The 16,114-nt window shown below is 39.4% G+C and overlaps 1 protein-coding gene across 14 annotated transcripts in view; it reads left to right on the top strand.

Annotated features, from left to right (window-relative positions):
* The window catches only part of PDE1C (phosphodiesterase 1C), a 610,522-nt gene that overhangs the window by 569,513 nt on the left and 24,895 nt on the right, over nucleotides 1-16,114 (top strand). For 2 of the 14 annotated variants that reach the window (XM_029234333.1, XM_029234338.1), the window contains one exon: nucleotides 7,370-7,426. The exons of 11 other annotated variants lie outside the window; for them this stretch is intronic. In XM_029234333.1, the coding sequence (XP_029090166.1) occupies nucleotides 7,370-7,383 (14 nt within the window). In that variant the 3' untranslated portion in view covers nucleotides 7,384-7,426. Of the gene's footprint in view, nucleotides 1-2,582; nucleotides 2,852-7,369; nucleotides 7,427-16,114 lie in introns of those variants that run through there. One more of the 14 variants, XM_029234332.1, reaches the window with a different exon arrangement.

Raw genomic sequence — 16,114 nt, 5'->3', positions numbered from 1 at the left:
ATTCAGTATCAGATATGTTGATATCTTGGGGTAGATTCTCATTCTTGTTCATTTTCAGTCATCCTTGATGGCATGTCTGGACCTTGATCTTGATGAAACTTCTTTGTTTTTAAGGCAACAGTCCTCAAACTTTTTCTCTCTTATTTTCTTGTCCTAACATATTATCATAAGCTTTGCATACCTCCCAAAATTATGCCCAGATCATTAACTGGCGGGTAAAATAGGCCGAAGATGGTGAACAGTTCTGGGGATACTAGCTGGTACCCTGTCCTTTTCTCTCATACCCAAGACGGTGCTACACTATAACAATAACCTTGAGTCCTTTCTAGTTTACTTTAAAAATTAAACCTGTAAGACTGTAGGGCTTAACTGTTTTTAGCAATGATTGATTTGCAACACACTTCACCATTGATTATGCCACTGATGTCAACACTACTGTCTTGAGGTAGTTTCTACAAATAGTTAATCCCGTCCTTTGGATTTTTTACTCGCTTCCTTCTCAGAGGATAACATTATTTCTTAGTTCTGGGAAGATATCTCACTGTAGCCTTCTATGTATTGACAAATGTAGGTCTATTTCTTTAATGAAGGAATTGCCTTCCACATGAGAATCTAGGATCCATATGGGTTATTTTTCATGAGTGTACAAGGACCAAACATCTGGAGTGCCCTGGGTCCCAGTTAAGATAAGTCATCATAACAACACATGTTCTGATTAATATCCCATTTCCCTTAGCCATTTGTCCATGAAAACTCTTGTGACCCATTTACTTAACATATGTATATGTATCAACACATGGAGCATCAACAGTGAGTACATGCTGTGGTTTAGCAAGAAAGAGGCATGAAATATTTGCTTTTAAAAATATTTTATGCCTTATTTTCTCAAGTAGTGTGATAACCCAAGTGTCTTAACCCTCCACTGCAATGTCCCTGTCAAAGGAAAACAACAAAAAGTTGATAAATGTATGAGAGAATTGCAGTATTGTTTTTAGATGCCTGTTATTCTTATGCATCTAGATAAGATCCCCTAATTAGATTCTAAAAGGTTTTGTTGCTTAAAATTTTTGATTTATATACTTCAGTGCCATTTTCTAATTGATTTTTGAAGCCATGCTGTAGGTTGACCCAACAAGAGTTGTGAGTGCAGCAATACTGAAACCCAATATAATTTTTTTGGATGGATTTTGGGGAAAACTATTAACCAATCCATTATACGTGGGTTGGAAGTGGTCAAATGGGGTGAACTCGGAAAATCTCTTTGTTCCTTTTTGCTGTGGATGATACACTTGAGAGCATGGAGGTACAGAAGCCATTGACATCCACATGGTTCTAGCATTGATGAGTCACAGTGAATCAGAACAGTTAGCTCTTTTGGTTACGATCATCCATTTCAAACCAATGTGTTTTTAGTATAGTTTTAGGTTCAGTGAATATCCTTGTGCTTTTTAAGGAGGGTATATAATACATAGCCTCATGGTGGATTATAAAGGAACAAGGTGACATGCAACAATTATTATCTTCCTGTAGGTTTTGTGTTATTGAAATTCACATTTGTAGCATCAAACAGCAACTGAAATTGTGTGTGTGTGTATACATATATATGTATGTATGTATATTGTGTATATATATATATATGTATTGTGTGTATCTATGTATATATACATATATATAATACAATGTAAGATTGGTGGGTTTAAAATAATTAAATTGTGTTCTACTAAAGAAAACTTCTAAAGTCAATTCATGCTTTTCACATAGCTGTTTAGATTCCAGTCTCTTACCAAATAACTACATAGTAGAAATGTCACATAAAACTATATTGTGTACTCTTTGTTAATGACGAAATTAATATTTTTAAACAACTTTTCCCTTGCAATTATTGGTGTATAAGCTTTCATTGTTTCACTCTATCTTCTAGACATTTCGTTACACTCTTAATATACCATTGTATTTTTTTTTTTTTTTTTTTGCGGTACACGGGCCTCTCACTGTTGCGGCCTCTCCCGTTGCGGAGCACAGGCTCCGGATGCGCAGGCTCAGCGGCCATGGCTCACGGGCCCAGCCGCTCCGTGGCATGTGGGATCCTCCCGGACCGGGGAACGAACCCGTGTCCCCTGCATCGGCAGGCGGACTCTCATCCACTACGCCACCAGGGAAGCCCACCATTGTATTTTTAAAGGAACCTGGTTTGACAGAGAGGATTACAATTTTTGAACTACTGGGGAAATGTGATTTGTCTTTTTTTCTTAATACTGATGTTCAGGATTAAAATTAACTTTTTAGTATTCATGAAATAAATATTTATCTGTTCTCCCCCTAGAAAAATTGTATTTTGTCAGCTTCTTTGCAAGTGATTAGAGAAACACAAGTAACAATACATTTGTCAAAAGAAACTCTATTAACATTATAAAAAAATTCTTTAAAATAACAGCCGCCTTTGAAATATGTGCCAAAACCAGGAGCCAGAGATGTCTCCATTGTTAACGCCATTTTTTTTCTAGTCGCCCACAAGCTAGGAGAGCTGTTAAAAATGCAATGTCAAGCAAGTGTTGAAGCATCTTCTTTGTGTTTATTCTTAGCCTTTTCCACCAAAGGACAGCCTCATCTCCACGTGATGATATCTGTATTTGATAAGTATTAGCCCTCTACAATATATGCCATTTTTATTCTATACCCTGGAGCTGCAGTGAAAACATGAGAATAAATGTTTGTTTTTTCCTTTCATTCATTTTGAATCTTTTATTGTTTTTCCTGAACTAATAAAATAGAGAAGAACACGAAGAGCAGTCAGAATGTTTCAGACCTAAAATCCCAGCCTCACTTAACTTTCTCAGAAGGACTTCCTTAATCTCTGGTTTCTTGTTAGCTTCAAAAATAGCAGATTCAGGGCTTCCCTGGTGGCGCAGTGGTTGAGAGTCCACCTGCCGATGCAGGGGACACGGGTTCGTGCCCCAGTCTGGGAAGATCCCACATGCCGCGGAGTGGCTGGGCCCGTGAGCCATGGCTGCTGAGCCTGCGCGTCTGGAGCCTGTGCTCCACAACGGGAGAGGCCACAACAGTGAGAGGCCAAAGAACCCAAAAAAAAAAAAAAAAAAAAAAAAGTACTAGGTTCTTAATACAGAGAGGAATGGCAGTAAAATACCTTTGGACAATGTAGGACAGAAGAACGGAAACATTCACGTATTTTAAGTTTGGAAAGAAAAGCCATGCTACATAAAGGAAGAGAGGAGCCAGCAAAGTTAAAGAATAAAAGTTAAGAGGATCATTATTCTCAGTGATAGCACAGATTCCAAGGATCAAAAGAAAAGATGAAGAAAAATCACAAAGGTTGAACCTAAGAACTACTACCCTTTGTACAGTATTTATTCTTTATATTGGGATCCAATGGGCAAATTTTAGGAAATGATGGCATAGGCAAGGTTTCAGGAAGTTATATTCCTACAAATTTATCTATCATCTATTTATTCTGTCCATCCATCATCCATCCATTCATCCATCCAACAATCCACCCATCTTAGCAGGGCTATAGCGTTGGTATTATATGCAGTAAAATTAATATAGAATAATCCTAATATAATCATATCCTCTGTCATTTGGGGCAAGGAGAAAGCATGGATGCATATGTTGTGGTATTTGGTGGTAACCATTTAAAATACCTGTCTTGCACTTATGACCTAGAAGAGTGAAAAAAATGCCTGGGTAAATCTTAACAGCTATCTCTCAGATAATGTTTGTTTTTTTGTTTTTAGTATTTCCTCATTATTAAGAAACAAAACCAAACCAAGACCTGCTTATAAGCCCCACAGAAATCCTACTACTCAACATTTAAAATTGGGTTTGGTTTTACCACACTTATTCTTCCCTGGGTTTTGTTTTTTTCCTATTTAGCCTTTTACAACTCTTTCTGTTGCTTACAGTATCACTTTGTTGTTTTCGTCGAAAGTTGACTCCATAGAGAGGCAGCTCTGGAAGGGTTTCTGGGACTTGAAAATCTGATTTAAATCCCAGCTCTGTGCTCAGCCAAGTCAGCTTACTTTTGAGCTTGGGTGATAGTTGAATCAGGCTGTAAAAATATCAAACCCAAGAAAATGAAAAATAAAAGTGTTTACAGATGTTTTTAAAACCCAGTGCCAGATTCTATGAGGCCTGCCTCACAGATGGTCAGCTTGTGATCTAGTAATAAACATTATGATTTTTTAGAGTCAAATCAAACTCGAACTTTAAGCCTCTTTTTAAAACAACTATCTTTAAACCAAATGGTTTTCTGTAGCATCTCCACTTACCTTCAGGAATAGCCTGGGAAGGGAGGAGTAAGGCCACATTGTTGTAAGTCTCCATCTCCTATTTTCTAAATTAAGTTGCTGAAACATTCTTTGCTGTTCATTCCCTTAGAATAAATGCATTTCTGTGAATTCATACACCACACACTTCAGGCTTCAGAGCCCCCATGGCTACCCCTCTATGAGATGTGAGAAGTCTTTCTTCCAGGGGCGGGTGAGGAGGTAGCACTTATTTAGATATTTTCTTGAATCTTCTCAAGTTGGGTGAAGATATTTTCCATTTCAGTTCATCAGTCACTCTTAAAAAGATGAGGGAGTTTAACCACTTTTTGTGGCCAAGCCAACAATCAGTGGAATTCAAAGCAGCTGTAACAAAAATAGTCGTGTAAATCGGATCAATACAGAGTGACTTCTCACATTTTGTTTTTAGATCCTCATTTTTATATACTTCGTAGTCTTACCCAATTTTTGTTTTAGATGCTTATGCAATTTTGGTTTACGTTGAAAACATATACACGAAACCAAAACACAACAGAGCAAGTCTATGCCATTTGAAGTTTAGGAGAGGAAGTGTGGAGTGAGGAGATTTACAAACCATGTCAAAGCCACCTGGATAGCAGGTGCTCTTTCCTCTGGGAGCTTAGTCCCACAAAGAGCCATGCACAGTGGGGCTATTTCTTCATAAGGAGTATACATTTTTGACATATCATAATTTGCTGTTGAATAAATTGTAAAATCAATGTAATTATGATTTCCTTTTTACGTCACACTATGAAAGTCAGGATTAGAAAAAGGTTGGAGAGAGACTTCCTATTCATCATTACACCTTTATCTGTCCCATCCACTTCACGCTTATTCAGTTCACTTCCTTTCAATGAAAAACTAATGATTTGTTGAGCATATGCTGTGTGTCAGGTATTGTACTACATTCAAGAGGAGTTATCAAGATAAATAAGATATTTCCCCTGCCCTCAAGGAGTCTACGGTCTGAGGTAGAATATCTTCCTGCAGATAGATATGATACTAGTCACCATAGGGGTGAGTGCCCTAAGAGGAAGTTTTTTAGAGAAAGCACGTGTTTGGGAAGGGTGGGAACAGTCGCTCAGGTCACAGACCCAGCTGCAGAGTATCTGCCTCTTGTTCTTTTATGTTGGTCGTATTTAATGACAGTGAACACAGGCACAGCTTAAACATACAGGCCGCCTTTATTTACCCCTTTTCGCCACTCCTTGACCAACTCCTTTCCTCTGTCGCTTGACCAGAAGGCCGAGGAGGGGGGCGTAGAGTTCCATAGCCGGCCACTCCACCATTTCACCCATAAGCAATGACTAGCAAGGGAGGAAGATCTCCTCTCAGGGGCCTTTGGGTTCCATTCACACACCCTGGATGTACCTCTTCCATCTCTGGGACACAACAGTCTGGACAGCGGGCCTCTGCTAACCCAGGCTATATGACACAGGAGGTGCATCACTTTCCTTCTTGGCAAATTGGAGCTCATTGGGTGTAACAGTGGTCCTTGTCAGCCATCTCCAGCTATCCCTCCTCACTTCCTTCTGACCAATCTATCATTTAGTAAAAGATTAACCTTATATCATCATAACAATATATTGGGTTTTATATGTGAGGGCCTGGGGACATCTCTTAAGGTGATTAATACTATAATGACCATCTAAAAGGAGTCTCATTACCTATGACCGCAAATTGATAATGACAGGGCCAGAGCACTAAGGGGCCCTGTCTTGCAATTCCCTTGTGGCCCAAACTACATAGAGACAATCAGAAACAATGGAAAATTTCTAATCCATGATTTCAGCTTTTGTTTCACCTCTTTCCCTCCCTGGCAAGTTCCAGTGAGGCAACTGGCAACTTCCCTCACCGATCCTACCAGAATCAGAGTAAAGTGATTGGCCAGAAGTTTTTCTTTTTTCTGTTATTTCTCCCAAATGGGTGAAGGTGCTAATGGAGAGTAAACACTCACAAGACCAGAATGAAGAAAGAGGAACCGCAGGAGGTCTGGGTCAGTGGCCCCTGAAAATTTGAGAATTGACCGTAATTACAATAGATCGGAAAGGGCTCTCCTGTCTCCCAACTGGTTTGTACCTAATTTCGACCAAGTCTTACTTAGGAGAGTGTTAGTCTTTAAAGTTGAATGGAAAATTTCCTTGTCCTCTAATGACTCCTAACATTTCTGGAGATGATGATGTTATTCTTTTTAAAGTCTCCTGTCCCTCTGGAACCTTGCGTAGGAGGGAATCCTCTCTCACTCTGAGGCATGCTGACTTGGAGAGCACACAGCACTTAGGGGAAGCAACCATAATCATAATAATTTATGTTTGTTTGCTTTTTTAAAATCCTGTCCAAGTCTGTTGAGGTTACATGTTATCGAATAAGCCAGGTGAAAAGAAAATCCAAGGTTGTTTATTTCCATTCGTGAGTCTTGTTTCAATCTTGGTCTTCTTCCACCACCTCACTCCAGGCCCCGTAGAGACTTCAGGTGATTTATCCATTTGCACAGTGATTTCAGCTGGGGTGCATCTTGCTTTGAATCTTTTGGGGAAGCATTTGTTAAGCATATGCTGTGTGTCAGGCATTGCACTACATGCAAAAAGAGTTATAAAGATATTTTCCCTGCCTTCAAGGAGTCTATAGTCTGGGGCAGAACATCTTCCTGCAGATAGCTATGAATCCTGATAGAGGAACATTGCTTTGGTATGGAAATGATTGGGATTAGATGAATCCAATCCCACTAACTCCTGAGGCAAATTGACCAGATCAGATCTGGCAGTCACTGTCATTCTGATTGCAAAATAAGGCGTCTTAAAACCCATACTGCATGAACCAAATATTTGATGCTTTAGTTTAAAGCAACTATTAAGGCTTCCAATGTAACCAGTGTTTAAAATTCTCCACTGAGATTTCCCCTTTATGAATAGAAGGATTGTGTTACAAAGGAGACAGCAGTGACTAGCATTGAAATGTGTAATTGATCCCTCTTTTTTTTGTTGCTCAGATTTTCTTCTCAGACCTGGAGGGTTGAGAAGCGGGGGGAAAGGCAGCATTGACACTTTTCTTTTTCTTTTTTTCAGATTCAGAAGAGTAAAACACACCTCATAGACAATAAGAGAGGCTGCCAATGTCTTGCATCATTTTAGCTGAGCTTCTTCATTCTCTTCTCCTTCCACAAAGACCTGTATCTGGGGAAGGTGTACAACTTTCAGAAACAAGCCCCACCCCTGCACTTGGCCTTCTCTCATGCCATCTCCTCCCAGGAGATGACTTTCTGGGAGCTGGTTTGAGGTCTTAGAACTCTGGGGGAATCCCCCCAGCCCAAGCAAACAACACAACTTCCGATTTTTGCACAAACAGAAACAACACATGAAGGGACTTCCTCAAAATCCTTTGCTAATGCCCTGGCTTTCAAGGCACCTGTCTGGCCTGATGGGAACGGACATCCTGGAAACGCCGAGAGAGGCCTGAGAAAGCCACACACACAGGAATTGCCACTGTATTTCTTTATGTGTTGTTATTTTTGCACTGGTTGCTGATGGTGGATGCAGCCAAGCTGGCCTTCATCGCAGCTAAGATGATGATTTCAGTCTCTGGTTGTTCCTTTCCTGAGTCAGGAATGTTCTTTCTCTCCAGCTTTCTTTCAGACTTAGAAATTGTTCCCATGCTTTTCTTTCCATTTATATAATATGAAATACTTTCTGTTTTATAAAAAAGGAGATTTTCCTCTTCTTTATTTGATGCTTAATTTACCTGGGCATTCGTTAATACAAACCTGAATGTTTCAGCTCATGACCATATTGTTCAGGTGGGAAACCCAGTGTTTTCACTGAGTAGCATCCATGACTAAGTGGTTACTGAAATTTTTACCACTGGCTGGTCCTCTTCTTTTGAATATGTATGGTTTGACCTAATTGTTCTTCTTTCTATTCAGGGAAGTGCTAAGGGAATTAGTATCAGGGAGATATGTCCAATAATTTTTTTTTCATTTTAATGAGCCTTTAGAAATGCCAGATAGGAGATGATTAATAGCACGAATCAAAAATAAGAATAGTGGATGTCACAGGGAAAGAGACGAAAAATACAGCGCCCTGAAACCAAATCAAGAATGGGATCCAGTGGAGTGCAAGTCAAGGAATTTTGTGGATCTAAGTGGTGTGATTTGAATGAAACTGATTCTTAAAATGGAATTGTGGTTCACAGAGGAATCTTTGAGTCCTTCCTAAGGGTAAATCACATGAATAGGCTGGTGGTGGAAGAGGAATACAAATAGGAAGAGAGAGAGAGCTGGACCGTAGGCTTAACTCTATTCCTCGTTGCAGATTTAATTTCCACATGGAAAACACAAAAGCAAACATTTAAAAATTCCTCTCAGTACTAAGGCAAAATGTTGGTATTTCTTCAGACAGAAAGGAGACTGTGTATGTCGTCTACCAGGCCTTTTGTCTCACTGAAATATTCCCCAACAGAAAGATCTGGAGAACTCTGTGGTGTGGAGTGCACAGTCGTGTACTGATATTCGAGCAGGGTTCTTAGATCAGATTTCCATTTTGCTTGGTAATAACAGATTTTTCTGTTGCTCCTCCTGTTTTCCTAGCAGTGACCACAGTAAGTCATGTGGTCACAAATTCAAAACAGGAGCTCAGCAGGTCAAGTAAATGAGTACAGCAAGCTATAATATCAGAATGATTGCGATAAATAGCAATTCATCGTGGGCCTGGGTATCAGAGAGCCAGTGAGGAGCAGTAGGGGGGAAGTGGGGACGGCATGCACTGCCCCAAGGGGGCAGTGGCTGGCAGCTACGGGATCAGTGCTATGTGGGAATGAGGGTCCTAGATACCTAAGATTTTATATAAACCCCCTCCAAATTTTTTAATATTGGCAACTAATTCAGAAACTTACAAACACAGTGCTGGCCAAAGAAAACATCCCTATGAACTAACTGCATTCAATGCATGGGACATCGATTTGCAAACTATGCTCTTTGAGGTGGTTTTAAACAGAAGTGAAATACAACCAGTGCATGTCAGTTCTTGACCTTGGAACCTGAACTTTTGACCTCACTTCAATTCTGTATTTTTCTATGTAGAGCTTTGCAACCAATCAAACTAGAAAGGTGCAGCTTCCCTTTTATACTCAATCAAGACTAAACAATATTTGAAAAAGAAATAGGAATATAGCCATTTTTTCTAGCACCAATAAAGATGGAAATGTTTTACATTTGCTTTAAGTCATTAATTTAGCTGGAAAAAGGTGGGAAGAGAATTTTATTCAGGATAGCACCCTGCTTGGAACTCTCAGTGTGGAAAAACAAAAGCATCATGTAACTCTTATTTTTAAACCCTTAGAAAGTGTTTTGAAGGGACATTGAGTAAAAAAGCAAAATTATCTATTTTTTTAAATAAAAAACAATGTATTACTGTGCTATAAATTGATACTGGAGCTGGTAAGACAACAGTATTGACTGGAAGAACAGTATTTCCAGAGCTCTAGCTCACTTGCTGTGGTCTTTCCATTCTCTTGAAACAGCTTCCTCCAAGTTGAGCAGTGAAGTGGAAGACACATTCTTCCATTGCACAGATTGTGACACCTTACTCTGTGTTCCATTGTCGCTTAAAAAGCAAAGGCTTACACACCTGAGTTAAGAATTAACTGGTATGTGGGGAAAGTACTAGGGATATTCCCACCATTGACAAACCACCAGTTCTACATGTCCCTGAGTAGAAAGTGACAAATGGAGTTAGCCCTTGAGTTTGGGCCCCCATGTCACCAACTAGCTCTACAGCCAAGTTTTGTTGATGCAGTTTGTTTTGCTGCCATAATGACCGAACCATAGGCGGGTCTTTGTTCCAGCTTTTATTCACGCCCACCTTTCTTAGGTTATGAGCCCTAGTTGTTTATGGCAGCAGGTAAGAGACTCATTTCTAACCCATTAAATTCAAATGGATTTTCTTCCTATGTGCATTTCATTCCTGGAGCTTTTAAAAAGCATTGAAGACATCTGACAGGATCCCATTTAGGACCTGATATACTTAATAAAATGATGTCTAGACATCTGAGAGCCAAAGAACAATCTAGTGCATCTGTTCATTTCATTTGCAGAATTAAAGCCATTATATTATATTTTCCACCTGAAGTGATGCCTCTAGTAAATACGAAAAATAGAAAGTAAAGAGCATTATTATCACAAGATGTGAGACAGCAAATAAAAAGATGGAGACCAATTTTGTAATCCATATTTTAGGAGTAAGGTTGCTGGTCTTTTAATGTCACTTCTGTCATGGATCAATTTTCTTTAGATAGATAGGAAGAATATGTAATATGTTTTCTTCTATTCTTAACCTTTCAGCAGAGACTTACATGGTAGAAATGACTTCATAACATTCCCCATGGAATAAGGAGGAAAACAAAAGAAAAAAGGCACAAAATCTTTTTCTCATAATGAGATAGAGAAGATTCTGAGATTAAAACCTATGTATGTAGCATTATGTCCCCCATAAAGGGGATTTTAGGAAATAAACTTCATTCTTATTGCAAGATTCCCACACATCCCAAAAGGATTTGCACCACTGGCCCACCACAGTGCCTGGCATATAGTCAGCGTTCAGGAAACACATGCAGAACCGTCCAGCTGAATTCCACTAGCCACCTGTGAGTGCCAAGTTCAAGTTTACCTGAAAACGCACTCAACGTCTTCTGTATGTCAAGTGTATTGCTAAAGGCTTATCTTCTAAGTATGTGCAGACATACCCTAGTGACACAGATAGCTTATTATAAGGGACAGGAAATTGCAAGTAGTATGGGGGAAATTAGCAGTGCCAAGTTTATGAAAATAAAACTTCTCTATGGTTTTTGGGTTTAAGAAAAACAAACAAATGAAAAAACAGAAACAGAAACAAACCAAAACAGGATTTATATGAAAATTCACTTCCAAAAGGAATGATGACACGATTACCAGTGGATTGATTTATAATCCAAGTTGTAACATTTGAAATCCAAAATAGACTTTCTTGAAGCGAGTAAAAGCATCTATATGTACAGCATGGGGAATCAGTGCTCTGCCAATATTATGGTCGGTATAGTACTGAACCACAGCAAAGTTGGATGCTAAAGAAATAACGTGGCAATAATGATGTTATATTGGCTCTTCTTTGTAAATAAGTGGAAAGTAATATTTGTAATTCATTGATAGTGATCCATGATTAAAGGCCTCATTATCATTTAGAAAATGAACTTGAAAAACTTGTAATGAACAGCACAATATTTGTATAAAATATCCCTCTGAGAACCAAGAGACACATTATCTGCCAAGACCAGATGTCAGTTGTTAAGGTTTCCTCTCATCAAACACACTGGTGGGCACAGAGATGATGGCAGAATTAGAATGGTAACAGAGCCTGTAGGACATTAGACAGGGTTCATCTGATAAGTGAATTTGGGTCCAGGGAAGTTTAGAAAATGGGAAGAAGTCCTCTGGATGTTTTCATTGGACATTTGCAAAAGCCTGGATGCTCCTCCAGGAAATCTGCAATAAACAACGATTGTTTCATCAAAAGAATATCTTGTTTTTACATTGAACAAGAGTGGGGTGCAGTGGGAGACCTGGACTGAAAGGTTCATGAAAGTCAATTTCAACATTATTAAGTCCTGATTATTTTAACTAATGCCCCTCCATCTCATCCATTTTTTTCTTTAAAATATTGGCAGACATATTTGAAATGAATTGACATTTATTCTGGCTTCTGTTCTCAAGCAGAAATGGTCTGACACTGACAATGGCTGGCTTCACTAAATGAACTTGAAGCCAGCCTAGATAGCCATCCACTGAACCAAGGGGTGGTGTGTGGGCCCTTCACCTCACCCAGGGCACACTTAGCCTCCATTGGGGAGATCTCACCATTTCTGGGGCTTAATGCTTGCTGTAGTAGGCCAGTCATTGCCATCTTGGAGGCTGTCAGCTTTGGTCAGCTTCAGTCATGTTTGCTGAACCTCACCCATGTATCTTCATGGAAGCTGGCTTTTGGACAACAGAAGCATTTCTCTGTCAGGTTACAGTGCAGGAGAACTCATTTAAAATAAAGCCCATTAAAACCCAATGGCTATGGAATGGCTTTTCAATAGATTGCCCTGGAGGCATACCCTTGTACAGTTTTTGCTTCTCTGTGGTGATCTGTCTTGGGGTAGGTATTTGTGTACTAGTGTCCTTGTCTTTGAGTGGATATATGTGTGATGGTACAGAATATAGTCGCACACCAATAAGCATAGATTTATAGTAAAAATCTACAGCCATAGGTATTGTCCAGTAACTGATTCTAGAGATAGAACTGTGTAAATTTTCCTTTTTTCTTGCTTTGATGATATTTTTATAAAATTTTATATGCTGTAAAAAATTTTTAAAAATATTTGCTATTTTCATTTGTAGAGCTCGGTTAGGTTTTTATCAACTCTGGTGCCCGCTGTACAACCAGATTCCTCCCTCCACCTAATCAAAGCATTCTCTCGCTTTTTCATACTTTTTCTCTCTCCTTATTTTCTTCGCTCATTTTTATACCTTTTGCAGATTCCTTCTTTTGCCTCTGTCCAGGCAAGCCATTCTGCTTGCAGCATCTTTTTAGCACATGGAAACACAAAATAATGGAAAAAACAAAATTATCTTGTTCCAGTGTGATCCACATGAGGAAAGGTTGTGGGCCAGGGATGGGGTATGAGTAGATGGGGAGGAGGGAATAGTTTGGGGAAAGGAAGCAGGAAAAAGGAAATCCTCATGGGATATCCATTACCCAAAGTAAGGTGACTCACTTTGAGCCTAACATAATGCTCTTATTATCTCTTCTCAGTCTACGGCACAATTTTTGTACAGGGTTTTTCTCCTTAGGATGTTAAGCCCTCACCGTGGGCCTCTAGACCTTTCCTTACTAGGGCACTGGCCACCAACTCAGCTCATCTCCTCAGCCTGAGATATTGCTGCTGTTCAGCTGGATTTCGGGGAGATGTCTGGATTAAAATCAAGAATGTTTAACAAGACTCAAAAGAGGGAGGCAAACAGAATCAAAACCCCGAACCTCAATCCAAATCATGCCGAATAAATAGTTCTTTTCAGGAGTAAGGAAGGTATTTCTAGATATGTTCTGAGAAAGCTCTTCCAAAAGGGAAGATGATAAAAGGGACTTTGTATTTTATGGCAGTGATAGAATGTACTTCCATGATGTGAAATATGTTTTTAGCAGATAAAATGCAGGTTGCAATTTGCAAGAGAATGACCATCCATTTTAAGAAAAGCATCTTGTTCCCTGTGATGCTGGTTTGTACTAAAAGAAACTATTCAAATGCCATAGCCTCACATCTCTAAATGCAAAAATAAATCATAGGGATTCATGTAAAACAGAATATGCTAAACTGGTCTCAATAAATTATGTGTTTATTGTAAATCTTTATTGCACAGATGAGGCAGACAGTCCCTCAATGTATAATTTTCCCCCAGCATCTAGTAATGAATAAGTACTTGTATGTTCTTCTGATTACCAAATAAAAACAATGAGTTAACCTCTTTATTGAAATTTGAAAAATGAAAAGCCTGTTTTTCTTTACTTTAATGTTTTTCATTGTTGTCAATGTTCTGTCCCAGATAGGAGGCTGTCCAGACTCACTCAACCATGTGTCTCTTTTGTATTCTTCCAAATGCCAAGCAATATCCAGGTACCAAGTGCTTTTGCCTGCACACTGAAGATATAAACAGTGTATTGCGTCTCATATAATCTTTTTTGAGGGATGAGTGGATGGGCTATCAGAAGCTCCTTGGAGGCATAAGAAATGTCAGTGTTCCAGGAATTAGGCTGGCTTCCACATGTTCAGTTTTCTTCTGGGTACCACGATACGGTTTTATATTCCTACGATGCTAGTTTTTGAATTCCAAACATTTTTTCCTTTTCCTTCTCCCTCAGGTAGAAAGGGCTACCTGGCAATATTTTCTTTCTCTCCAGCTACAAACATAGGGAGTCTGACTAGGGACTAGTCATTACCCCTATTTGTGAGCATACATACATGGTTTAATATAGTGAATGGCGTCCAGCCTTCAAACCAGCCACTAAGAGGCACCCCTAGTGGTGATGGTGCGTATTACACAAGTACCACCCCCTTATCTGGACCACCTCTGTATGTTGTTCCTCTGCAGTAACTCCACTGGGTTATTACTGACTGTAGAGGCTGGGATGTTCCTCCCAAGCGGCCATGCATTGAAACACTTTTTTTTCAATTCCTTTTTTTTTCCTGAGAGCCAAAAACAGAACTTATTTTGAAAGATATAAAGAAGTATAATAAAATTAAAATCACTTGTAATACCCCATTCAGTGTCAGTTCTTTACTTCCCAATGGTCTTTTGCTATGTGTTTTTACACAGTTGAGGCCATACAGTACAATATATTTAATTTTGTATTATGGTTTGTTCTCATAACATTGGATTGTAAACATTACCCATTTAAAAAAACTCTTTACTAATATAATTTCAATTGCAAAATAATTTTTCATTTTGTGGCTCTAGTGAAGTTTACTTAACTACCTATCTGCTGTTGGACAATTAAGTTATATGCTTTTATTTTCTGAAGTTGTAAATAACAGCAGCGGGGCTCTTTGTACATAAGGCTTTGTCGCATTTCTGAATATCTCCATTGGAAGAATTCTTAGAATACTGGGTCAAAGGTCGTGGACCTTTTTTCAGACTCCCCATTCATATACCCAATCCCAAGGCATATTCAGATATTAAAACGGCCATATTTAAATAGCATATAACTTTGCATGTCTGAATAGCTCTTATGTTTTTGATCATTGTTCTTTGTGATGAATAGAGATCAGGTCACACAAAAGAAAGCATGGTATTCATGTACTGTGGAGGAGAAATGTTATCAAACATTCTGCCTATGCTGCTCTAGCTTATACACTGTTGGAAAACAACTCTTAGGAAAGTACAGGAGGTGGGCTTGAAGCCCTCCAAACTTTCAGAGATTCCACAGCCCTAAGCAGAACGTGGACTTCTCTTGATGCCCTTTTGTCAAGGCTGCAAAGGGGCAAAGATAACGATTCATTTAGCTCGTTGATCTCTGCCACCCCCTAAATGGAACACAGAGAAAATGTTGGTGCATGTGCTCAGCAACGGTTATCAAATGTTGTGGGTATCTAAAGGCAGACACTGCAATAGGCTAAAAGAAAGAGAGTGAAAATGCACAGTAGACTGACAGACACTTTTCCTACTTTAGTCCTTCAGCACCCACTTCTGCCTTGGGACCTGCTTGTGTTGTAACAACATTGCTATTGTTGGACCGTTACTAAGGATGACGCTAGGTCTCAAGGGCTTTTAAATCACCTTTTCCGGCAGGCTTGGGCCTGGCCGTGCTAATCTTACGTTGCAGAGGGAAATTACTTGAGGTCAAGTTGCCGATCATTGGGCTTAGTGCTACCCTCACGTCCTGAGTCTTAGGTGTGTGTATTTGCCCCAAGGCAGGCAGCCTTGGTTGTCACTTTCATCCTCTTCTCCAGACTCCTGATGAATTGGATTTGTTGCCCTTTAGCTGAACCAACCAAGGACATTAATTTGAAATATCTGAAAGCTATTCGTTTGTCAAAAGATACTTCCAGTCACACAAGCTGCTGTGTTGACATCTCTGCCCCGAGCTGACTGATTGGGTTGTTTACTCCTTGAACATTCACATGCTCTGGGTCAAGGACAATGTAATGCGTGACCTTAAAGTGCTTCTCTCCCAAAGATGACATATTAGCTACTGTACCCACACACACACACACACACACACACACACACACACACACACACACAC

Source organism: Monodon monoceros, unplaced genomic scaffold (assembly GCF_005190385.1).
Source record: "Monodon monoceros isolate NGI ecotype Baffin Bay Population unplaced genomic scaffold, NGI_Narwhal_1 Super_Scaffold_2, whole genome shotgun sequence".
Classification (NCBI taxonomy): Eukaryota; Metazoa; Chordata; class Mammalia; order Artiodactyla; family Monodontidae; genus Monodon; species Monodon monoceros.
The sequence above is the reverse complement of the archived record's forward strand: the minus strand, read 5'-3'. Positions and strand labels throughout refer to the sequence as shown.